At 40.1% G+C, this 26,395-nt stretch overlaps 1 protein-coding gene across 2 annotated transcripts in view; it reads right to left on the bottom strand.

Moving 5' to 3' along the window:
• ASPH (aspartate beta-hydroxylase) overlaps positions 1-26,395 on the bottom strand; it is a 211,590-nt gene that overhangs the window by 53,408 nt on the left and 131,787 nt on the right. For both annotated transcript variants that reach the window (XM_055318402.1, XM_055318403.1), the window contains exons 15-18: positions 19,149-19,234; positions 12,641-12,727; positions 5,883-6,033; positions 3,604-3,740 (exon numbers count right to left, since the gene is read on the bottom strand). In XM_055318402.1, coding sequence (XP_055174377.1) covers positions 3,604-3,740; positions 5,883-6,033; positions 12,641-12,727; positions 19,149-19,234 — 461 coding nt within the window. The remainder of the gene's footprint in view (positions 1-3,603; positions 3,741-5,882; positions 6,034-12,640; positions 12,728-19,148; positions 19,235-26,395) is intronic.

The raw sequence follows: 26,395 nt of genomic DNA, 5'->3' as shown, positions 1-26,395 counted from the left end.
TCACCTGGATGAAAGGTACAGCCCAGGGAATATAGTCAATGGTATTGTAATGTATGGTGACAGATGGTAGCTACACTTGGGGTGAGTGCAGCATAATGTATCAAGTTGTTGAATCACTATGTTGTACAACTGAAACTAATGTAACATTGTGTGTTAACTATACTTTAATAAAACAATGTTCAAAGATATATGTACAAATATGTTCACCACAGCATTGTTTATTACAACAAAAAAATGAGAAATAACTTATCCAACAATAGTGGTTTAATTAGTGAAGATACATCCCTAAGATACAGTGCTTGGCAGCTGCTAAAAATTATGTTCCAAAAGAATATTTATTCACTTATAAAAGTTCTTGTGATAATAGGACAAATATATACCATTTAAGTGAAAACGACAAGTGTATGTTCTTTGTATGGAAGAGACAGGACACATACCGCATGTTTATCATGGTAGTCTGTATGTGAGAATGAGGCTGCAAATGATTTCTGCCTTTTGTCCTAATCTGTTTCTCTTGTTATCTGCATTAAGCACCTCTTAAATTTTGTAGTCAGAAAAGAGAATTAAAAGTTTAAATCAATAAATAAAAAAGATTTTTACTGACTACGGTTTTTTTTTTTTTGCCATTAAATGAAATTTAAAAGTATTTTAAACACTTCATTTCATCTTAAAACTTATTTGGGGGCATGTACCTTTTATAATGTACATCATACATTATTATATAATGTATATCCTATATTATTACATAAACATAATACAAAAATACTTAAGCATACATATTGCAGGTATTTGCTGGAGCATGTTTTACTGGAAGGGTACACAAGCAAACAGGTATGAAAACCACTACTGTGGGCAGAGGGAACCAGTGAGGAGTCGAAGCCTAGTGTGGGATGGTCAGATCTGTGTTTTATGTTGATGAAGGCTATGGAACAGCAAGCCTGGACAGATAAATCTACTCTAGTGTAGCAAGAGATGATGAGTGTTGGAGTTAAAAAGGGAGGGGATATGAAAGATACTCAGAAGGTAAAATGAACAGATATTGGTGATTTGTTATCAGGCTGAAACTCCATGAGGACATTTCCCAAGCTAGTGTGTATGGGTTTCAATAAACATGTGTGGACTAAGTGAATGGATATATGTGAGGAGTGAGTGGAGGGAAAAATCAGGAGACTGCTGGACTCTAGACCATGAGTGGCCTGGGTAACTTACAGGACTGCTAACACAGAGGGGGATGCAGGAGCACCTCCAAAACTACGGTGGTCAGCAATCTACATCAAACATTTTAAAGCAGTCTTATTGAAACTTAAAAGGAGCAAGACAAACAAAAAACCCAGAAAGGGAACCAACAATTTTAATTTATTTTTTATAAAAAGATTTATTTTAGAGAGAGAGTGAGGCCAGGGTGGAGGAGAGGGAGAAGAAGAGAGAGAGAGAGAGAGAGAATCTCCAGCAGCCTCTCCAAGAGCAAGAAGCTGGACACAGGGCTCAATTGCAGGACTCTGAGATCATGACCCGAGCTGAAATCAAGTTTAAGAGGCTTAACCAACTGGGCCATCTAGGGGCCCCCAATGATTTTGATAAATTATCAAAGATAAAAATCAACATGAAGGAAAGTATAAAATTACAGTATCAGTTCTTTTCTGAAAATGATCTTTGAGACATAAACATATCAGGATAAATTGGTTAAGGACAGAGAATGCCTCAGGTATAGTTTATTAACTTAGAAGTGGGAAAAGGGAATAAAAGGCAAACCTCACACATATTTTCAGTCTATTAATGTTTTTAAAAAGAAGCCCACTCAACTGTACAACATGGCTCTATTTTAGACTTTCTGCATCTTGTTATGCTTATTCAGATGAGACTATGATTTCAAATAGATAAACGACAACAAATACATCTTATTTGTCAAGATGAATTGAAATGTTGCACATATGAGACCTAGTATCAGGTAAAAACAATGAATATATTCAAGGAAGGTTCCGAGAAATTGAGGAAGGACAAATCCACAGTGGGTGGGAGAATCGAGAATGCTTTCAGATCCTGCCTTCACCTTAAAAGTGCTCGGATTCCAGTCAACACTTGATCATGTTTTTTGGAGGGAAGGAAGGAAGGAAAGCAGGAGAGAAGGAGAGAAGTGCACAATTTCATCTTTGAGGCTTTTGAAAGTGACAGAATAATGGGTATATCGATACAGTAGGTATATTCTTACATCATATAATCCTGAATTGTGAGATACATAGTATTTCCCTTAAACCAACTTTGTAAGACAGGGCACCAAGTGTTAGGTTGTGGCCATTAGCAACTACAAGGCCCCACATGGCCATGACCTGGGACAGGTACTTCAGTGAACAGCTCACATTTCAACACTGCAGGATCAATCGACTTTATGTAGATATTAATCATGCTAAGCATGATTAGCAGAAGTCTTATTTCTTAATAAGCAGAAGTCTTATTTCTATTCTCTCAGAAAATATAAAAATTATGACAAGGATGAAGAGAAAATTGTCCTGAAATTCGATGATTTTCAATGAAGTCTCCCCTCTCTGTGAGTGGCCCTAGTCCCTAGAATGAACATGGATTCATTGAACTTGACAGCATTTTTAAACAAGAAGGAATCATATTGGCAATCACGGAGTAGTAGCATTTTGATGTAAAATATGCCAGCTTGAAAGCCATTGACCAAAATGCCTAAATTAGAGAGTAACAAGTAAATGTGTTCACCTTTCTTTCATAGAGGCATTAACTTTCTCCAGCTGCAAAGTTTATTTGGTATTCTGTGTATTTTATTGCAAATGAATTTCCTCATTGCTCAAAAGAGTCATAGTTTCCTAGATTTATAGTCACTTGTGACTTGGAGGTTATCTATTAAAATAACCATTAGAAGCGAGAAATCCATTCAAAGGCATCCCTGCCCTCTGAGAGGTGAGTGATTTACTCCACAAGCCTGAAAGCCTCCTGCTTTGTAGTCTCTTTCTAGATTGGATGTTGGGTGAAAAAAGAGGAAACGTTGTGTATTTTTACATTTATGGAAAAACTGAGTTCTACTTCCTAACATGAAGCATGCTCTTAGAAAGGGTGTTTGTGGACTGATAAATAAGAAGTTTTAAAACTATCACTATTATAGGGGTGCCTGGGTGGCTCAGTCATTGAAGCGTGGACTTGACTTTGGTTCAGGTCATGATCTCAGAGTGTGGGGTTCAGGTCATGGTCTCAGGGTGTGAGACTGAGCCCCACATCGGGCCCTATGCTTAGCAGGGAGTCTGCTTGTCCCTCATCCTCCCCCTTTGCCCCACCCCACATGCATGTGCTATTTCTCTCAAATAAAATCTTTAAAATTTATTTTAAAAAGCTATCACAATTATAAGTTGAAAGTTTTGATGTACCAAGTGCTAACTAAAATTTAAAATTTCCTGATCATGGGAAAACAAGGATGAAGACAAAGTTTAGAATATATCAACTTTACTAATACTTACATTCTCTTTAACTTAATTTAAAGTAAAGATGGCGAGAGGTTGGGCGTAATAAATTCAATTTACCAGTGGCGTTAAAACTTCATGCTCAAAACAACTGGATGCGGTCAATAGAAGACTGCTGTCTGCTCACCTCTTCGTAGACCTTCTGGGCATTGTTATTATCACCTATCAAGAGGTACCCCACTCCAAGGTCATTCTTTAGAGACATATCATCAGGAAACAGTTGAACTAATTTCTGTAGGGTAATCAGAGAGCCTCTCATGTGACCTGATTTGGTAAGAGCAGAAAAAAAAAAAAAAAAAACCAACTCAACAGAAATCAAAACAGATCATGTACATTTTTTGTACTGAGTCTACAAAGCATGAGAGACTATTTGATAGAGCCCGAAGAGCAGGTGAAATCTGACCCTACACACTGATGGCCTCTTAGGATTTTATTATGCAGCTGCAATGATTACCAATAACTCCTGTGAGTAGATGCCGAATATAATACTGGTTATAAACATATTAAAGACATTCTCACTTTCTAAATTCACCAACATTTATCTTTTTATGTCAAATTCTCTCTTTAAAAAGTTTTATCAATTCCTTATAAAAAAATTGTTTCCCTGGGTTATCTTTGGTTTATTACGATTAAATTCAAGATTGTGAATAGAGAACAAATAAAAAATCTAACAGATCTTGGGTCTATCATCCCGTGTGAAACTTGAAAAGGCATTGAGGTATACTGTTGATGCTGGTTCCAATTAAAGTGTCCTCATCTCCAGGTAATGAATGACCTAGTCGCAGAGCAAGAAGACATCATCTGGTATTATGGGACCCTCTGGTGGATGATAGGATACTATGCACAACAGGAATCATGAAGACTCCAGCTCCAGTTGATTTTTAAGGCTATGTGAAGGAAATGTAAAATTTATGGGGTCAACTGTCATTATTCCTCACCCCAGTTGGAAATAAATTGAATATGGGAAAATGTACACAATAAGACTGATATACGTGACAAAAGTAATTCTCTAAAGGGCTCAGTTGCCCACTAATTAAGTATTAGCCACGAGTATTGTAGGACTATCAATAAGCTAATGCAGTTGTGTCTTGCTAACAGATAAACTATTTGGCGTAAAACATCACCAGCTTATCCTATGGCCTTCTCCTGGTTACAAGCTGATCTTGGATTGGTTTGCTTGGTGATTCATTCGCTTACTCACAAATCTGACTCTACTTCTCTGTACGTTCCCTTCCTCATTCCCTGTCCAACTTAGGTTCATGTTTTTCCTCTGTTCCTATACTTCCCCTGATAGCTACTGCAAAGGCCCAGGTGCATAGCCCTTCTGACTGTCATCCCTGTCCCTTTTACTGGTCTCATGCAGCCCTATTCTACCTCACCACCTTATCACCTTCAATAAAACCTCCTCTCCACCATTCCCTCCTCACAGAGCCTCTTCCCTCCTTCTTTTCCTCATTTTCACTTGGAGGGAAAGACTATATTTGAGTATTGAAGGATGGCTGCAGGAGGAGGTTAGAGGTATTTGGAGGCAGCCTTTCCCCCAGTGCCAGAAATAAGGTGAGTCAAGGGAAGGCACTCAATGCAAAGTTTAAGAGGCTGCCCAAAATTCAGTCATCAATATTTTTATGCAGTCTTCCTAAAAATCAAAATTAATATAAAAAAATCCACAATGAACAAAATATCAAAATTTAAAGGACAAAATAAGTAAACAGTGCTTAACTGAGGCATATTGGAGCCTGAGGCAAGAGGAAAAGTCAGTAACACTAATTTTGTGCCCAAGGTGAGTGCCTCCACTGAGTGCCATTCTTGTCTTTTCCATCCTGTATGAGTGCTGTATGTTTTCCTTCATCTTGACTCACCCTTTTGAATAGAAGTCTAATGGATCGTTTCTTCTACTTTCTAATCACCCCTCGAGTGGGCTGTGCTCCTATTGGACTTTGGTCATTTATTAAAGTGACACAACTACCCTTAATCCCATCCTTCAGGAAACTGGTAACAGTTACCCTTAATCCCATCCTTCAGGTGTCACTTGGTCTTCAGTATCACTGATATGAGCCTCTCCTATTGGCATCAGTAACTATTCAGGTAACTGAATAGTCAGTTTTTGACTCCAGACCTACTAATTTATTAGCTGTGATTCCTTAGGCAAATTATCCAACCTCCTAGCATCCCATCTGCTTCCGTTTTCAAATTAAGGGGGTGGGTAGTGTGAAAAGGTGGTAAAATACCATCTGCATCTTTGTAAGTATTACGGTTAGACAGCCATTTCTGTCTAGGACCCATCCTGGAAAACTACCTGAAATTAATTATGAAACTCAGGTCCCCCCCGATCCCCCAGGTAACTAAGCTCTTCTAAGAGTACACAGCATGGCATTTGCTGCTGAACTAACTCTTTTTCCATCTTACCCAGAAATTGCTGTCTGTCTGAGCGCCGTTTCAATGTCAGCTTCAGCAAGTCTGTGGGGACATTGGGCAGGCTGGCCACCTCCTGGTAGGTTTCGATGGCCCCACGCAGCACCTCATTGCTCCTTCTTTTCTCAGCCAGATCATCTTCACACTGGAGGAAGTCCCCATAATGGATAAATGTCCCATGACATGCTCTATTTGTAATCACCCAAAATATGCACGTAAAGTTAATTTCTGGACATGCATGAAAAGCAATTTGAGACAGATAAAAATCTTGTCTTTATCAAGAGATTAAAAAGCAAACAAAGAAAAGCAATACAATGTGCTATCTAAATAACACAAAGACAATTTGGCTACCAGCTGCAGATGATGAAAAAATATCATAAAAGCGAGAGTAGTTAATATATGCCGGGTTGATGGAGTCTTGTATCGTGTTACACATTGACATTACATAGACAGGGCTCCAGCTCGTCCTTCCTGCTCTCAATAGTTTGGGTGTTCACTCATTCTTTCAACACCTATTATCTGGGAGCTATGCAGCAGGCAAAGTAAACAAAACAGATAAAGCCTTTTCTCATTCTGCTTTATTATGAAGAGAAAGACAATATACAAATCAAAGTATCATGTGTCTGGCGGCCATAAGTGCTGGGGATGAAAAACAAAGCAGGCTTAGGAGTGTTGGCAGTGGGCAGCAGGAAGAGCTAGTTTAGGCAGTATGATCAGGGATGGGCTGAAAGAAGTGAGGGAGCGAGGCATGAGGATATCTGGGGGAAGAACATTCCAAAGCAGAGAAAATAGCAAGAGCAAGGCCCTGGTGGGCAGGCGGGGAGTGAGGGGTAGGGGAAAGGTTGGTGCAGGAGTGGGACAAGGAGGAGTCCGGCACAGGGGTTGTGGTCAGTTAATGAAGAATGTGGTAACCTGTTGCCAACTCCACTGGATCACCCTTAAGTGAGATGGAAAGACACCAGGGGTTTTGACATGATCTATGTGGAAAGGATCACACCAGTAGTGTAATGGAGAAAAGACTGCAGGGGTAGCAGAGAAGCATGGAGGCCAGTTACGATGCTCTGGCAGGAACCCAGACAAGGAGTGATAAGGAAGGTTTGGACTACAGTGGTAGGAATGAGGTGATAGGAAGTAGGTAGATTATAGATACATTTTGAAGGTCAGAGCCAACAGATTTGCAGTTGGGCTGAATGTGACAGAAAGGGATGGTGAAAAGTCAAGGATAAATCAAAGGTTTTGGCTTGAGTGATTCCAAGATGGCACTGCCATCCCCTGAGAATGGGAGGACAGGGCAGTAACAGATCTGTAGGCATTCAGAATCAGGAGCTCCATTTTGGACGTATTAAGCCCAACATCTGTTAGGTACCCAAGTTGAGATGCTGGATAGAAAGGTACATATATGAGTCTGGGGTTCAGGAGAGAGGTCAGAAAGGCAGGGGAGGGTCAGCAAAAAAGACAGAGAAAGAAAGGTAAGAAGAAAATAACAAAAAAGTATGTTGGAGGTTGAGTGACAAAAGGTGTCAGGAGGGAATGGTCAGTCATGTTAGGAGTGGCCATCAGGTGGGGCACCCTGGTCATGATGCTGGATTGGGGGATGGGCACCCCTGATGGCCCTGGCAGGGCATTCCTATGGGACAACTGGGGACACATAATCGAATGGAATAGATCAGAAGAAACCAGGAGGGATGGAGGTGCAGACAACACTCAAAGGGAAGCAGAGATATGGGCCAAGCAAGTGGAGGGAAATCTGGAGACCAGAGAGAGGTTTTTATGCTTTTGGCTTTAACAATGGGAAACATTACAGCATGTTTCTAAGCTGATGCAAAAGAGTTGGTAGAGAAGGAAAATGTGCTGATGCAGGAGACACAAAAATCAACACAATGTCCTTCAGCAGGTGGGAGAGGATGGGAAGGGGACCAGAATAGTTCATCCAAGCTAACAGGAGGGAAGGCAGAGAGTATGGGAGCAGGTGGAGGTAGGCTGTTAGTGCTGCAGTCGGATCAAGTTCTCTTTGGATACTTTTCTTCTTTTTACTTTTCTTCTTTTTTTAAAGATTTTATTTTTTATTTACTTATGAGAGACACACAGAGAGAAGCAGAGACATAGGCAGATGGAGAAGCAGGCTCCCTGAAAGGAACCTGATGTGGGACTTAATCTCAGGACCCAAGGATCATGCCCTAAGCCGAAGGCAGATGCTCAACTAGGTGTCCCTGGATACTTTTATTTTCTTAGTGAAATAAGCACGGTTCTTCACTGGAGATTGAAAATGGGGAGTAAAATACCAGAGGGATAAAGAGGGGAACATGTAAGATGGTAGTCAAAATCTCATCTAATTTAGCAAACTATAATTTGAAGAAACCACTTGAGGAAAAATGATACCAGTTAGTGGCTAAAAGTCACATATAACACGTTTTTCTCAGAAAACCGTATTTAACATGTTTACCTTCTTAAAATAAAGTATGTGCTGCAGTCAATATATAGCTTCCTGATGAGCCAAAGTAAAGCACAACTCCATAATTTGAGAACATGGTAAGAAAACGATCCATTCCTTCCCTATCCCAGTTCAGTTAGAACTGAAGCAATAGTGAAAGAAAGACGTGGACAGATTTATGACAAAGGAAAAGCGATAGGACAAAAATCTCTAGATTAGAAAAGGACAATTCACTCTTGCTTGATAGAAAAAACCTTCAGAATATAACACTATCTGTTCATATCTGTAAATCTGTAAATGTAATGTCTCCATTATAGACTTATCAGCCAGGACAGGAAATCCAATGTCAATGACCCACTGCCTGCCCCTATGGCCTTCAGTATATTCATATGCTGGCTTTTCTGTTTAGGCATCAGTTTCTTGTGAGTTTGGCTATGGTGAGTGAACTCCCCAAAACATGATCATTCATAAATGACTTCCTAGAATGACAGAGTCCTGGAGCTGAGAGAGCCATTTTGAGACCATGTAGTTCAGCCCTTTAAGCTATCGAATAGATCCTGGATCTGGAGGGTCTCTTCAAGGTTAGTGCAAGGACAAATGTCTACCAAGGCAATCCTTCTTTATAGAAATTGGAATAAATATCAAACTAAATTCAATTCTGAAGAGTGACGAAGATGGTTAATTTGTCTACTTTGTTCCCTCCCCTCTACCTATAATTCTTTCATTTTAGTGGTGTAAAAACATTTTACAACTTCCAAAATTGGGAAAACATCAGTATCAAAATGACATATATTTCTTAAATCCTTCTGAATGAAAGTGATACACTTGGCTTTGAAAATCAAAATTGTACATGATTTATAGTTATCAGTTTAGCATCTGTACATAAAATGATTTGGGCAGAAACTGAACATTTGTTCCATGATGTTTAACATCACAAAGCCTTTTGTTGACTTGAACTAATTCAACCATCCAAACTTCCTAGGAGATGTGTCATTTTCTGCCTCAGAGGCATTAATGGTTTGTGTAAGATAATAAAGTGAATTGAGTTTATAATTTAAGATGTTGTATCTGATGTTCAGGGAACTTCATCAAAATTGATTTTCACAGTGATACAAAGAATAAGACAATATCAGTGCTGCTTCACAAATTGTAGTTTGTATTTAACTTATATTACTGAATTCAAAAAATTTGTTGGGATATTCCAGTATAATTGTTTAATTTGCAAACAAAGGATGAAAGAGTTATCATTTATTCCTCCCTATAAAATCCATCTTCTTTTGAATTCTTATTTTTAAAACTCCTACACATTTCAAATCTTTTAAATTACTCTATTAAAATTTAATTTACCATGTCTAAATTTTACTTTATGCCACATTAACATTAATATCAATAACACCTTGTAGCATAAAAGTTCCGAGATAAAAAATATTGCCTGAGGCCTATCATTCAAAATCCTACAGTTAAATGAGGATACAAATCCAGCAATCACCATGTGTGAAAGTACTGCATTTATTTAGCCTTTGGCACCCATAATTACTATCATATACAAAGAAAAATTCCAAAACACAAAGAATTTTTGCCAAAGTTAAATTAGCATTTGCACCAATCTTTATTCTCTATAGTTAATATGCTTTCTTAGTCCAATGACTATCAGTACTAGTAACAAAGCTCATCACTTATTTGCACAGGCATGATCTTTTGGTAACAAATACAATATCTTTTGCTTAACAGCAATACAATTTAGCAATTCAGAGGACTAGTGACTGAATTACAAAAATGATATATTTGTTGTCTACTACCCCTGGTCTGTACCATGGACAGGAGGAAGTTATTTGCGTTAATTTTTCACAATCTTCACTTATTAACATTTAATTAATACAGTTTTAATGGGGAGATAAGAAAAATTTGAGCACCTGGAGCAAGTAGTCACCCCTTTAGTTCAGAACAAAGTATATTTGTTTTTTCCACAGATATGTTAGTTCCTATGTGAGTGCCATATACAAGTCACCACACTGACCCCCTACAAAGGGGGTGTTGTCAGGTTCTCCTTGGTCTGGTAAATTTTTGTAGCTCTGTCCCTGTGATTTCCCAGCAGGGTTGACAATTTCATCCCACAAGGCGGGGGATAGAAACACTGTGAATCAGCCCTGCCAGACACACTGTGTATCAGCCCTGGCTTTTATCCTGAATTCCATACTTCACAAGTTCAATGTTTCCTTGACATATGCAAATGAATGTTCAATAGGCATCACAAACTTTACAGAACAAAAAGTGAATTCTTGACTTTGCACTTCCCCAAACCTGTTCCTCCACCAGTTTCCCCTGTTGGTAACCAGCATTCTCTCTCTCCTCATTTGGCCAAATCAAAAACCCAGGCCTCAAGTCTTGTCTTCTCTGACCCTTACACCTGAGCTAACATTAAGCCCTCTCCATCATTTCCTCATCTCCACAGTCATAGCCACAGTCCGTGCCACCACCCCTTGAGCACACTTGTAATAGTTCCCTATTCTTGCTTCTCCCTTTTCCCCACTAATCTATTCTCCACTCAAGAACCAAAACAATACTTATGAAAAAACAAGATGGCCAAATCCATGCATAAACCCTTCAATGCTTCCCAGGACACAGAGAATATCATCTGTGAGGTCCTGGCCTCATTTGCCCTACTTCCTCTTCCCTCAGCACACCCTTCTTTCTGTTTTTGAACTTTTTTTTTTTTTATAAGATTTTATTTATTCATGGGAGACACACAGAGACAGGAAGAGACATAGGCAGAGGGAGAAGCAGGCTCCTTGTGGAGAGCCTGATGTGGGACTCAATCCCAGGAACCCAGGATCACACCGGGAGCCAAAGGCAGACACTCAACCACTGAGCCACTCAGGTGCCCCTTTCTTGAACTTCTCACACCAACATTACTTTCCTGTATCAGCCTTTGCCCTAGCTCTGCCCTTTGCCCACACAACTCCTTCAACTACCTCGTCACATCTCAGTCACCTGTCGCCTCCATAGAGAGGCCTTTTCTGATCAACTTACCTAAAGTGCTGTCTGCCCTGTCCCCTTCAAATCACATTATGTGCAGCCAGAAAAATCTTAATAGGTATGCTCTTTTCTTTATGATATAGATTATGTAAGATGCTCTAATATATTTATGTTTAACACTTTATAATGTCCTTCAATATATATTCCTCTATATATTTATTCAGGGCCTTGCTCAAATGTCACCTTCTTGGTAGACTTTTCCTTGATACCCTATTCACCATATCAGCTCCCTCACACATCCTATCTGTGGCTGTACTCTGCTTTTTTTGGGCTCTCCTTAGCACTTCTCACTAACGAGCATCTATATTTTACTTATTTTGTCTCATGTACCGCCTTTGTCACTACAATGAAAACACATGTTTTGCTGGTGACTGCATCGGCCATGCCTACAACAGAGCCTGGCAGGTAGTGGGCTTTCTCTATGTGATTTTTGACTAGGTAACTTTGAAAATACCTCCTACTGGAATATAAGATCCATGAGGACAGAGACCTCTGGAGTGTTCATTATGATAATCCCAAGGTCTAGAAGAGCACGTGGCACATGGTGGCTTTATGCAACCACAGGTGAATGTGGAAAAGCTTCACAAAATGAGGATCTGGAAGATGGGGAAAGTCAGGGAAGAAAGAAGATGAGGGTGTGGAGATAGGGAGAAGGTAGCTGGTAATATAATTCTGTTTTATATTCTCAAGTCTTTCCTAAGCACACATACAGTCTCTAGTTGCAAGACTGAGGTTCTTAAAGCTTGGAGGAGCCCACAGTGAAAACTAGGTGGAATGGGCCGTGATGGTGACGGAAGATCAGGGACAAAAGAGTTCTTCTTTCTTTTCTTTTCAAACCCAGAGAGACGCCAGATGGAGGGAGGGCAGGAAAATGTTAACTAAATTCACCAGTACACAATAGTAATAGTTAATTGTCTTACCTAAAATGGTATTTCTTTAAACATTTTTTTTAATTTTATTTTTTTGACAGAGAGAGAGAGAGCGCACACACACAAGCAGGGAGAACAGCAGAGAGAGAGAGAGAGAGAGGGAGAAGCAGGCTCCCTGAGTTGGGACTCAATCCCAGGACCCTGGGATCATGACCTGAGCTGAAGGCAGACGCTTAACTGACTGAGTCACCCTAAAAGGGTATTTATTGCTTGAGTTTACACATATGCACAAGAAATTAGTTCTGTATATAAATTAGAAGGGCAAAGAGAAATGCAAATAGTGGGCAGTGAAAATCCAATTACACAGAATACAAGGACATCCAAAATATTTTCTACATAGGAGGGTTTTTGAATACCTGTGCCTTTCCGTATCTTGCCCGTGGACTCTGTGGGTATTTGCGAACTAGTTCTTGGAATGCACTCAATGCTTCCTCAATTTTTCCCTGTTAGGAAGAGGTAGTTACATAAATGTAATAAGTTCAGATGCATAATGTTATTCAACATGGTTTTTTAATATTCACCAAGTAGCATTGTTAAAATTTTCTGGACTCCATTCTGAGTCTAGAGACAGTTTTATCTAATATTTAAAAAAAACTAATGAGTTCAGAAAATACAAAAGTAAAATTGAAGATAAATATGTTTTTTTAAAAGATAGAAACCTGGCAAATGATGGACTCTAAGTCTTTGTTGTAGAAATGCATTTTCCCTCTATATGCACAGTTCCTAAATGCATTATCTTTTCATTTTCTTTTTCATTGAAGTACAGTTGACACACAATGTTACATTAGTTTCAGGTATACAACACAGTGATTATATAACTCAATATATTGTGCTGTGCTTATCACAGTGTAGCTGCCATCTGTCACCATACAATACTATTACAGTAATACTGCCCTAAAGAATATTGACTATATTCTTGAATAAAATATTTAGGTTTTTATGTTGGGGGAAAATACTGCTGGCAGCTGGAATGTCTTGGGGTCTGCAATGAGGAGTATGAATTATATGTTGGGGTAATTCAACAGATTATTGAATTCTACGAGTATTCTCATAGAATGACAAGGCCCCTTGGCCATGGTAGCTGTCACCCACTGAACTCCAGGATTGATTTCGCTTGTCTGGTTGACTCGGGAAACTCATGACTCTGTGTCATGTGACTCCTTCCAAAGAAGATGGTCCAAACACCTCTGATAGGTCCCAGACTACCACAACATGAAAAGAAACAGAGTATGATATGAAACAGGTAAACTTGGTGAGGGTCTTGGGTATGAGGAACCCTCTCCCCATGACACTCCATCCATGGCCATTCCATGGGGTGAAACAAACATCTCCTGGTTTCTAATGGATGGCCACAGGTTAAGGATATTAGGAACCATGGGATTGAGACAGATTTTCTGAGATGAACTTTCGTGACACTTCAGCTCCCTATAAATTGGTAGATCCATTCATTCCTCCTATAAATGGAAGCTTACTATTGGTTTATATGTTTTGATGTTCACTGAGTGAGTTTTCACACAACAAAGTTTACCTCACAAATATGGCTATGCAAAGCAAACCATACAGGACTCCCCGATTGTTATTTACACCTATTTCTGAAAGACTTCACTAAATTGTGAAAGGTCGGGCAACATCCATATGAAAATTACTTATAATCATTTTTTAAGGTAGATATCATCAAAGGAGATTTTCTTTTCCTCTCATCACAGGCCCGTAAGTGGTGCTGAGGGATTGGCGGAAAACATATGCATACTGTAGTGGCCATGAGTGCCAGCTCCAGAGCCAGACCAACTGGGCAGAGTCTGGTTTCCACCACTTGAAAGGTGTATGACTTCTGGCAAGTTATGACTTTGCTTCAAATGCCTCATCTGTAAAATGGGGATGAGGGTACTCAACTGCCTTGTGGAGTTGCTGTTACAGTTATATCTGGTAACACAAATAAACCAGACACTGTACCAAGCATGTGGTATATGGGGAATGTGTGTGCAGCACAAGATAGTGGGGCCCGTCCCAGAAGAGCCTTTATCTGATAGGGAGGCAGGTTAATGCAGACAATGAGGACTTGGTTGTAGAGATAAATCAGGCCAGAACACATACTCTCTATTACATTTATTGTCAGAAATTATTGCATCGCTATTTAAAGTACCCTGTCTTCTCACGATATTAATTTCTTCGATTTTTTTTAAGCAAATATTTTTAGCTTCATGGCGAAACTGAAAGTATAGATTTTTCATATACCCACCACATCCCCAACACACACTACCTCCACCATGATTACCATCCTGCACCACACTGGTACATTTGTTACAATCAATGAACCTACACTGACATGTCAAAATTAGCCAACGTCCGTAATTTACCTTAGGGTTCACTCTTGCTGTCCAATATTCTATGGGTTAGGACAAATGTATACTGACTGTATCCACCATTATAGTATCATGCGTATGAGTTTCACTGCCCTAAAAATCCTGTTTTTTACCTATTCATCCCTCCCTTCATTCACGTTTAAGGGATGAAGAATTCAATGTTAAATATCTTTTTCTTTGTGACTTTCTTCTAATTGCCCTGTATTAGAAGAAAAAGAAGGGAATTATTGATTCCAAGCAAGATAAAAATGTAGGCAGGTGAATTCTTAGGTTCAAAGTCTGTGGCTTGAGGCTCTGCCCTCTGGGTCTTGGCTCTGGCTACTGAGTTCTTGTCTCCGACTCCGTCCTTGGTCTCCTCTTTCCTTTCTATTGAAAGGGTGATTGATTAGTTTTATCAGCCTGTTTCCTGCTTGTAGAATTTTGGTAATCTGCCAGCTTTCTTTCCGTTCGCCCTGTGTCTCTCTCAGGTGGCAGTTCTTCTCCTGGTATGATATTCTCAACAGCCTTGTGGGTCTCTTGGGTCTGTCACTGGGATTCACACCATTCAAAGAGTCATCGCCACACACCCTTCCAGGATCATCCCATCTCCATTCCTGGCTTCTGCTAGATGGTGGGGTAGATCCAAGAGTCACACATCTGCTCTCTTCCGGAAAAGGATGTCCAGCACGCCCTTGGCCTTCTCTACAGAGTAAAATTTCTTAACAATGAACTTGCTAATTGTAGCATCTTCTGTAATCTGGGTAGACTAAGAAATTTCCCCAAATTATCATGTTCTGGCTCTTTTTTTAACAGTTCCTTTCCTAATTATCACTTTCCTCTCATATTTTACTATAAGCAGCAAAAAAGAAACCAGGCCACGTCCCCAACACATGGCTTAGAACTCTCCTCAGCTAAATATCCAAGTTCACTGCTTACAAGTTTTGCTTGGCACAGGCCCATAAGATACAATTCAGTTAAGCCTCCTGCCACTTGGTACCCAGGACTGCCTTTCTTCCAGTTACAATGACCTGTTCCTCATTTCCTTCTGGGCTTTTGCCAGAAGTGCCTATCCACATTCTGCTTGTAATGATATGTATATTCTCGAAGAGTATTGATAAAGATTTCTCTATGGTGCTCCTCAGCTCTCTCTAGGAGCAGCTTTCACATCCCTATTTCTACCAACAGTCTGCTTAAGACAGTCCAGGCTTTTCGCTCTCATACATCTCAAAATTCTTTCAGCCTCTACTTGTTACCAAAGCCACTTCTATATTTTTAAGTATTTCCTATAGTAGCACCCCACTACCCAGCACCAATATCTGGACTAGTTTTCTATGGCTGCTGTAACAAATTACCAGAAATTTGGTGGCTCAAACAAAAGAAATTTATTCCTTAGCGCTCTGGAGAACAGAAGTCCAAAATTAGTTTCACTGGGCTGAAGTCGAGATGTTGGCAGAGCCATGCTTCCTCCAGAGGCTCTAGGGGAGTCTGTTCCTTGCCTCCTGACAGCAATTTCCTCACTGTGGATGCATTACTCCAATCTCTACTTCTGTCTGTACATTGGCTTCTCCCCTCTGTGTGCCTTCTCCTATTTTGTCTCCCATTTCTCTCTGCCTCTCTCTTATAAAGAAACACACGATTCCATTTAGGGCCCAACTGAATAACCCAGAATAATCTCCCCGTTTCAAGATCTGCAACTTACATATCTGCAAAGACCCTTTCTTTAAATATAGCAACGCTTAACACGTTCCAGGGATTAGGACATGGATATTTTTTGGGGGGGACCATTTTTAGCTTACCACATGCCTCATGTAACTTAAACTGCAAATGTTGGGGTTATTTTTGTGAAAATCATGCAAAATGCACCATTACCATTTAAAACCTAGGAATAACAATATCCATAACAAATCTGCTAAAGTATTTTATTCCTTTTGGATACTCCCTTAGTTGGCCATCAAGATTATAAAAATAATGGAGTATTTTGGCTTGACCAAGATGTCCCTCCGATCCTCTTAAGAAGGAGGTTGTGTGGTCTCGCTCAGGGACTGTCAGCCCTGCTCTCACCTCAGCAGGCTGGCAAAGTAAACATGTTTGCTTTTGGTCTGAAAGAATGTCCCCTCTCTAGAATCTTACTAGCTCCTAACATTATTATGCAATTCTTATTGCAAAACTTAAAGGCAGGGTATGGTGCTCCTGAAGAATTGCCTAAAGATCACCTCTTTCAACACAGCTTACATTTTATCCTAGGACCAAGGCAGTTCATTGGAGAGACATGTACTTGGGCCTCCCTGTTTTGGCATGAGGCCAAGGGCTGTGCTGAAGGACATTAAGGCACGCCCCCATGGATGTATTGCAGAATCCACTGGTGCGATGTTAGGGAGGAAGCTGTGCCGTCCATCAGCGTACCCTTTATGAAGATCCACCGCAGAATGTTTCTCTCTGGACTTGGAGAGCAGCTTCTCTGATGAGCACTATTAATCTTAGAGTGTGTTGCTACTCCCTTTGTGTTGTGTCTACCCTGTACTCCATTCATCCCAAGCTCCATTCAGAGCCTGTGGTGCAAACTTCCATGTGTTGGCCTTACTCTGGCTTTATTATATTTTCGTTTCTCCCTCTCTTTTTCACTTAAAATAGAGTAATAATAAATGACTCTAGCACATAAATGAATGTTTCAGGGTATCATTTCAAATCCTTTCTTCTAGGGTAAGGAAAAGTTTTAAGCTATACATACTACTTTTGAGAAATACGTGATTGAAATAGGAGTTGATCTATGCATTTTTGATGGAAAAATAAAGTGACCTCATATTTTCATGTCACAGGGTGCTTAAATCTAGACATGAACTGAAACTGGACCTCCTCTGTCTGGGGCATACCTCAGCATAGGCCTCAGCTCTTCCAGGGTGGCCAGTGGCATCATCTGAAAATACCAGCCATAAAAATAACCTTAAAAAAACTTAATTTTGCTGATAATTCATCCAAAAATATGGCTCCCTGCTACTTCAGAGTCAAGAATTATAGCTACTTCTTCCTCCTTTATTTACCCTGTTAGATATTTGGGGTGCTCCTTGAGGAATGCATCATAATTTCTCCAGATAAGCAAGAACCAGAGAATACCTCATGGAGTGTTCCAGCACTTTTATCCCCTGTTGACTTATCTTGCCCTGGGCAATTGAGCTCTTCTTTACCACTCATTAAAATTACATAAAAATCCTTCTCTAAAGCTGTTCATTTGTCCTTTATCCCAAAAGCCACCTGTGAAATAGGCATCCTACATTTTCACACATGGCATTTAGAAGCAAGAAAATGGAGAATGCCAAATAAGGTGAGAAAAAAAGAAAATTCCTACTTCAGTTCCATTAAGAAAGGCAAATTTCCCACAAATAGTAGATGGCTTCATTTTGTAAAGTTAAACAAGATAGACACAGAAATCATTGCAGTGATTACATTTAGACACAGTGAACAACAACTTTGCTGCAGTAGTCTTTGGGGTTATTATATTTTTATTGGCTGCTGAAGAGGGTAAGCCAACCTTGGCCTGGGAACCGTGGCTAACTCTGGTTACAGAAGTCTCCATGCTTCCTGGTAAATATGTGGGAAGCATATTCTTGTCCCATCCACTCCTAATTTGTATGTTTCTGTTGTTGCTTATTTACTAACAATCCCCCTATCCCTTCTTTGCAGCCAAGGTCTACTTGATAAAATAAAGCACATTACAGGAAAACTAGTGATCATTATGTCAAGTCTAATTCAAGTACAGAGTAGAGAAAGAGAAATTTCCATGACGAACAAGTGGATGATTAAGTGAAGGTGTTACTAAATGATTATAAATGTTTGACCTGATAATTAGATGACAAATATGACTAAGATAAGAACTTCAATCTAGTGTCAAGTTATTTTTTTAACTCCAGTATCTAAAAACAAACACAAGCAATATTTCAAAATAACTGATAACACAAACCATGTAATAGTCACCCAGAAAACTGTAGGTGCATGAAATTAACACCAAGGGAGAAGAATGTTAAACCCAATGTCACTTCGCCTAACAGGAACTACCCTAAGAGTAATGGACTAACTTATTTTTCCTTTTTGTATTGAGGTGCTATACAATTAAAAACGTTCACCTATATGGCATTTGACATAGCTGATACTTTAGAAAAAAAAATCTCATCTGATCTTTACAAAAACCAAGTGGGAAGATTACTTACTATTCTCATTTTTTAAAAATGAAACCGAGGCTCAGAAAAGCCAAGTGTTTTATCCAAACACACACAACTAGCAAGTGTTGGTGGTAGACTGGCCCCAAGTCAGCTGGCCTATTAGTTCTACTTCTATTTGGCCACACAGCTGCTATTCTTCTCTTTCGCTTGATTCATTTCATGTGGAATGCTGATGAGCTTGGGGAAAAATCCACACTATTCAAAGGCTGTTTCTCTTATTATTTTTTAACAGTTCAAGAGTAATGCCTGAATGTATTGAACAACTGACCCATTGCACATTTCTGCGCCAAACAAAAACATCAACATACCCTTTTACGAAGTTTTTCTGCAGCATCGAGTTCAGCTTTAATAGTCTTATCAAATTTATTTAATAGTTTAGGCTTCTTTTTCTTAACTGAAAGAAAAAAGAGGTTTTTATTTTGTATTTTTTTGTCTAAGAATAGTGAGGTACAAGTAATGAGAAACCTACCACTGCAGGAACAAGCACACTCCTGGCTCATCTCTTCCCACCCCCATTCTTGTAGGACAGTCAATAACTGCCAAGGGAGATAACACAGTCCTTACTTATATGCTCCAGGGTGTTCTTGGGAGCCCAGGTGGGTGGTGGGTGGGTACCCTGAAACTTACAGGGATACTGGCCTAGTTTCTGGAAGGAAAATGGTAGGTGTGATTTATAAACTCTTATGATCAACTTCTTGGCTACATCCAAAAGACTGCTTAAAATAACTTTTGGATATTTCTACAGTTTCTGATCAGATAAAGATAAAAATGGGACGATACTCTCCAGGGAGTTGACTAAAACAAAATTTCATAGTCTAGCACTCAAGGTCCTCCTATGTGCATCATGGATTTACCACTCCAGCTATATTCCATACTTCATCCATACTTCAGCCAAATAGGACCATCCTGTGTTCCTCAAATAAGCTCTGTGCCATTTCTGCTGCTATTTTCTCGAAGTTAAATGGCCTATTCCTTATCTTTGTCAATTGAAAAATGCTCATCCTTCAACAAGAAGCTCAAAACCCTTCTGCCTCCCTCACTGCATTCCCTGTCTGGATTGAAGTCCAGAGCCCTCTGCATATCTCTCTTTTCATGGTCCTTCTCTCACATGACCTGTAGTATAGTCATTTGTACACTTAGTCTTTTTCTAAACCATAGGCTCCTACAGAGAGGGGCACCATGCCTTGGCTGCAAACTGATTTGGTTCATGCTCACTTAGCATAAAGTCACATCCAGCACTGGGGGGGGGGGGGTCCTGCTAGGGTACACCTGGCACTGCCGGTGGGGTGGATGGATGCCACGTCCTTCCTGGAAGCCTGGAGCAAACCATCCTGTCTGAGGGCTCAGAGTGAAAAGAGAGGGGCACAGAAGGGTTCCAAATAGAGAAGAGAACTGGTGGTGGGACAGGAGGAGAAGTGGGTGAGAGAGAGCGAATGAGAACAATCAAGAGAAGTTCCTCGGTGTGCTGACACTGAACCTATACATCTAATTGCTTCTGCTCTCCCCTGTCACAGAGGAGGAGGAGCTCTAGCTCTCCTTCCTAAAGTCCCTCTCCCCCACACACTCACCTGTCCTCTGCCTCCTCCATCTTCTGGGTGTCTCCTCACTTCCTGGCTCTATTCTGAGCATCTATTGTCATTTAATAATGCTGAGGTCTTTGCCTTCCTAAAGCAAGACAAACCTCAGCCTGCCCTCCTCTACCTGCCATCCTCTCTTACCCTCCCCTCACTCCTGGCTGCCTCTCAACTCAAGGTGCTCTGGCTTCCTCACCCAGCACAGTGCACAAGCAAGTATCTGGAAGAAAGGGTTTAGAGTTAGATGGCAGGGGTCTGAGTCCTGGCTCTGGGACTTCTAAGCTTTGTGACCTAAGCCAAACTGCTACTAAGCTTTTCTGACTCCTACTTCCCTCATCTGTAAAAATGGGGCTAGTGTTTTTGAGAATTAATATTGCACATGAGTAAGTAGCACAGTGCTTGGCATATTTTAAGTGCTCCATAACTGACAGCTAATGATGTCTATGTCCTTCTCTGCAGGCCCATTTGTTCCTTTTTCTCCTTATCCTACCTGACTGCTCTGTAGCATCTGGCATAGTTGACTCCTCCCTCCTTCCTGGAATGATTGCTCTTCTTGCCCTCTGTGCTGCCCACTTTCCTAGTTTTCTTCCTTATTCTCTGGCCTCTCCATTTCCCCCTTGGCTCCTCTGTGGCTCCTGCTCTCCATTGATCCCTGGGATGTTGTGCTCTCTGGGTCAGTCCTCAGCCCTGTATAGGGCTTTCTTTAACAGTTTGATTTCCAAATGAACTACATATTAACAGGTCAATTTTCTTTTGCATTACAAAAATCATAAATCCATGTGCTTATGATTTATGACACAGATGCCTTAAGCTCAGTAGATAAGAAATCAAATGCACTATTGCTCACTACTCTATTCTTTCTCATATTTGCCCTCTTTCAGAGGATGGCATCATATCCATCTGGTTGTCTAAATCACGAAACTGGTTAGAGATGGCAAACAAAATAGGGCAAGGAGGGAACATGTGGACTTGTCCAAACAAACACTGCATGGAATTACTACTATTTTTTTTTTTTTTTTTTTTAGAATTCACTCTGTACCTGTCTCCATGCGGGATGCTTTACATATAACTCCTTTTATTCTCTCAACCTCCCAGGCACAGTGAATTTCACTTCACAGGCATATCACTGAGGTTCCAAAAGGGTCAATCCCTTGGAACCTCCCCTCTCTCACCCACATAGGAGGAAAGGGACACACATTTCCCACTCAAATGGTTTGTTTCTGAAGAGAGGGGCATTTCCCAAAAACTCTTAGCCTCTTGCCTCTCCCCACAGGGAGGTGCTGTGACTTAACTGTTCATTGGGTTGGGGGATATAACAAGCTTGTGTGGCTCAGTCCTGCCCTATCTCTTCCTCTTAAGAACACATGTAGAATGCTGAGCTGACCACAATCTTACAGGGAGGCCCCCACAATGGGAAGCTAGACCTGACCCAAGCTGCCTGGAGTGGACAGGTATATCTAATCCTGGGATTTATTATTATTATTATTATTATTATTATTATTATTATTGGTCTTATTTATTCATGAGAGACAAAAAGAGAGAGACAGAGATATAGGCAGAGGGAGAAGCAGGCTCCCTCTAGGGAGCCTGATGCAGGACTCAATCCTAAGCCCTGGGATCATGCCCTGAGCCCAAGGCAGATGCTCAACCACTGAGCCACCCACATGCCCCACTGGGGTTCATTATTAATAAACTCATTATTCCTGCTTATCTAGACCCCATCCTTCAATTCAGTTGTCATCAGCAAGAAAGGTGACACTCTGATCACCTTTCCTTTATTTCACTCCTTGCACATTTTAAAAAATTGTTATACTCTTTTGTTTATTCCTCCTTTCTTTTCTCCCCTCCCTGAACCCTCAGGATCCCTGTTGTTAAAAATATAAATAGCTGAAGCAGAGACTGACAAAATAGTGAATAATGGGCATTTTCAGCTGCATGTCATTATACATTAGCATATATGCTGACGATATGGAAAGCAAATTGATGTCTGACTAAGATGTGAATGCATGGTGGTGAGTTACTGGCTTGTCATCTCAGTACTGACTTATATCTCTCAATTGCTCTTTCTGGTTTTTCAGAAGTGTCAGCCGGCAGAATGCCAGCAGGACCAAGAAAGCCTGGCATGCACCTGACTACTGGGTGTCATTGCTGGGGATCGCTGGTTTTTCCATATCTGTCTCTCGTTTTACAAAGTTAACGTGAGATTTAACTATAAGAAGAAAAACTATTGGCAGTTCAGGACATTCAACATAGTCAGCAGTGATATAATATGCTTGTTAAACAGTCATACACTCTAAATATCTTGATGTCAAGATATTTCACTATCATCACAAAAAAACAGACAAAATATTAAAAATCTTATATATTTCTTCTCATATATCTTTTTTAGTAGTTCCTATTTCTTTTCTCTTTGAAATTCAAGTTTTGTCCTATCATGACTATTTTTATTTTTAAATGTATAAAAAGCCTAAGACAAGTTTCCCAATTCTAAAAAACACAGAGCTCTTCCTTCTTGTTATAGGGAGGCACATGGCCAAGTCACAGAAACAACGGTAAGTTCTCGTGGTTAACGACGAAACCAGGCTTCCCGGTGGTCTGGGCCCCAATTTTTTCATCTACAAGTGAGTGACGTGGGCTGGCTGTGTTAAAACCTCTTTGAACTTGGAAATGCTGTGATTTTAATTTTCAGTTGATTGAAATCACATTAATCATCTTTCAAAGTAGACCTAGAAAGTACTGGAATGAATTGTTAATTTTGTTAAGCATGGATTTTTTTTTTTTAAAGAAATGGTTTAGATGGAAGTTATTCATGCTATATTAAACTTTGTATAAAAATAATCACTGCCATTGCAAGTATCTTATTTTTTTTCCAAACCACAAAGGAAAAAAGTACATTTCAGCTGCATTTCAAATTCTCAGTTCCCTTGCCATGCCATGGTTGAAACATTAAGAGGAAATAAGAAGAAGAGGGACAATAAAGAATAATTAACAGTATAAGCTCTAGTAATACATAGATTATATTTAAAAAAATGCTGATTCCCTTTCGTTTCCACTTGGGCCACAAATGAAGATGTTTTTATGTTATGGTGTATGGGTCGAACTTGATCACCAACAAAAACAGACAGAGGATCTCTGTATCACTCTATGTTCTTTTTCTTTCTTTCTTTCTTTCTTTTTTTTTTTTTTAAGATTTTATTTATTTATTCATGAGAGACACAGAGACATAGGCAGAAACACAGGCAGAGGAAGAAGCAGGCTCCCAGAGGGGAGCCTGATGTGGAACTCGATCTCAGGACCTCAGGATCACGAACTGAGCCAAAGGCAGATGCTCATCCACTGAGCCACCCAGGTGCCCTGTATTACTCTATGTTCTAAACCTACTGTATTACAGAGAGTGATGAGGATGGCAATGTCTGCCACATGTAGACAGAAAAACAACAATTTCCTAACTAGTCTCCCTGCTTCCAATCTGTCCCCATGCCCTACACTGTCCATGTCTCCCACTCTTTATATATACCCATAGATCCCTGAACATACAACATAATAATGAAATTACTGAGAAAGCCATGCTAGCAATCCTGATCCTAGTTACCCACCCAAGAGAAATGAAAACATATATCACATACAAAGACTTGTATGTGTGTATTCACTGTAGCACTGTTCACAGCAGCCAAAAAGTAGAAAAAACAAATGTCCATCAGCTGATGAACAGGCAATCTGTGACATAGTAATACAATGGACCACTACTCCACACTAGTCTATAATATGCGTAAGGTACCTCAAATGCATTATGTTAAGTAAAAGAGGCCAAATTCAAGAGATTACTGACTGGATGATTCCCTTTATAGAGCATTGTGGAAAAAGGAAAACTGCAAGGGAAGAAAACAGGTAAATAGTTCCAGAGGCTGGGAGTGGGGAAAGGGGTTCACTACAAAGGGTAAAAGAAAATTGGGGGGTTATAGAGTTCTATATCTTAATATAGATGGGTAAACTGTATATAGATGTCTATGTGTATGTCAAAACTCATCCCTGCACTGTTGGAATTTGTACCGTTTGGACTTAGCACATATAAATATGCCTCAATATTGCCTTAACAAAAACATTATAAGGAAGGGACAAGTCACATGATTCTCAATGAGAACTCTTACACATACAACCAGTATGAAAATCATTTGGGCACAAAAATAAAAAAAAAATTTTTAAAGTAGTCTTCATGCCCAGCGTAGACCCCAACATGGGGCTCGAACTCATGACCCTGAGATCAAGATGTGAGCTGAGACCAAGAATCAAACGTTCAACTGACTGAGCCACCCAGGAGCCCTGAAAATTTCATACGTTTAAAATTAAAATTAGGGCAGCCTGGGTGGCTCAGCGGTTTAGCGCCTGCCTTCAGCCCAGGGTGTGATCCTGGAGACCTGGGATCGAGTCCCATGTCGGGCTCCCTGCGTGGAGCCTGCTTCTCCCTCTGCCTGTGTCTCTGCCTTTCTCTCTCTCTGTGTCTCTATGAATGAATAAATAAAATCTTAAAAAAAAATTAACATTAAAATTAGATCTGACTTTGAGCCCCCTCCTTACCATGAACCTTTGGGGAGGTAATTCAAACTCAACCATGCTTAAGAGGCTTCTCCTGCACAAAAACAAGGGGAAAAAATGCTCTTCCAGACCCAATAAGGCCCTTGATGACATCTATATATTCTTTTTTTATTTTATTTTTTTTTATAAATTAATTTTTATTGGTGTTCAATTTACCAACATATATATTCTTATTTAATATCGCAGCTAGCTTTTTTCTGAAAGAAGCTCTCTTCCTTGAAAATTCTGTCTGTCTCTCTTCCTTGAAAATTCTTTTCCCCCTGCAAGCATTCTACTCTTTTGCATAAAAATTATCTAAAAAAATTTTTTGACTACTCTTGAACTACACCAAAATGTTGCTGTTCTTCAGTGTTTGTATGCAATGGAGAGAGCCCAAGGGCTTTAGATTAAGACCAACCTTGGGATCCCTGGATGGCGCAGCGGTTTGGCGCCTGCCTTTGGCCCAGGGTGCGATCCTGGAGACCCGGGATCGAATTCCACTTCGGGCTCCCGGTGCATGGAGCCTGCTTCTCCCTCTGCCTATGTCTCTGCCTCTCTCTCTCTCTCTCTCTCTCTCTCTGTGACTATCATAAATAAATAAAAATTAAAAAAAAAAGAAAGAAAAGTAGAATTAAAAAAAAAAAAAGACCAACCTTCCTCACTGACTGGTTCATTCCTTCAACTATTTGCTAAAATGCCACTGTGTTCCAAGGACCATGCTGTGCTGGGATTTTGAAAGACCTTCCTCAAGGAGGCTAGTCTTATTGAGAAGAAAGATGTGAAAGGATAATTAACCTTCAGAGGAATGAGTTTAAGGATGGACAAGGAGTGGTGCCAATCTATTTGGGAGTAAGAAGGAAAGCTTCTCAGGGAACCTTAGAACTGAGGCATACACAGGTAGTGGTAGCATTATTCTAGGCAGAGGAAAGAGTATCTATTTGGTAATTCAGTCACAACTGGGGACTTGTACTTTCATCATTAATTATTTTTCTTGTAAGTAAAAAGCCAAACATCTCCTTCTGCTTGGATGCTAGTGTTTGGTACCATCTATGTGAATGATCTTATTATGGGAGGGAGTCTATTTCCAAAGTTCTGGAAAGCTCAAGGAGGAGATATTGTTCAAGGACTCTGGGTACTGGGTTGCTCTCTCCCCACATCTGAGGATGCGGCCTCAGTGATGCTGAGCCTGTTTCAAGAGCCAGCAGAAGCCTGAAGTGCATGCTTAAGGAGTATACTGAGAGAGTTTTGCTGAGAGAGGATGTACACCCCAACTATAAAAGGGCAACAGCATAGCAAGAATTGGGCTTCTGTCAATATGCAAGGCACAAAGTATACAACTGCAGCTCCCTACCCTAAACCAGATGAGGATTCAAGATGCCAAGAGATGCCACACTGAGGGTCATGGCATC

Source organism: Nyctereutes procyonoides, unplaced genomic scaffold, assembly GCF_905146905.1.
Source record: "Nyctereutes procyonoides isolate TBG_1078 unplaced genomic scaffold, NYPRO_anot_genome, whole genome shotgun sequence".
Taxonomy (NCBI): Eukaryota; Metazoa; Chordata; class Mammalia; order Carnivora; family Canidae; genus Nyctereutes; species Nyctereutes procyonoides.
Note: the sequence above shows the minus strand (reverse complement) of the source record. Positions and strands in the feature narration are given on the sequence as shown.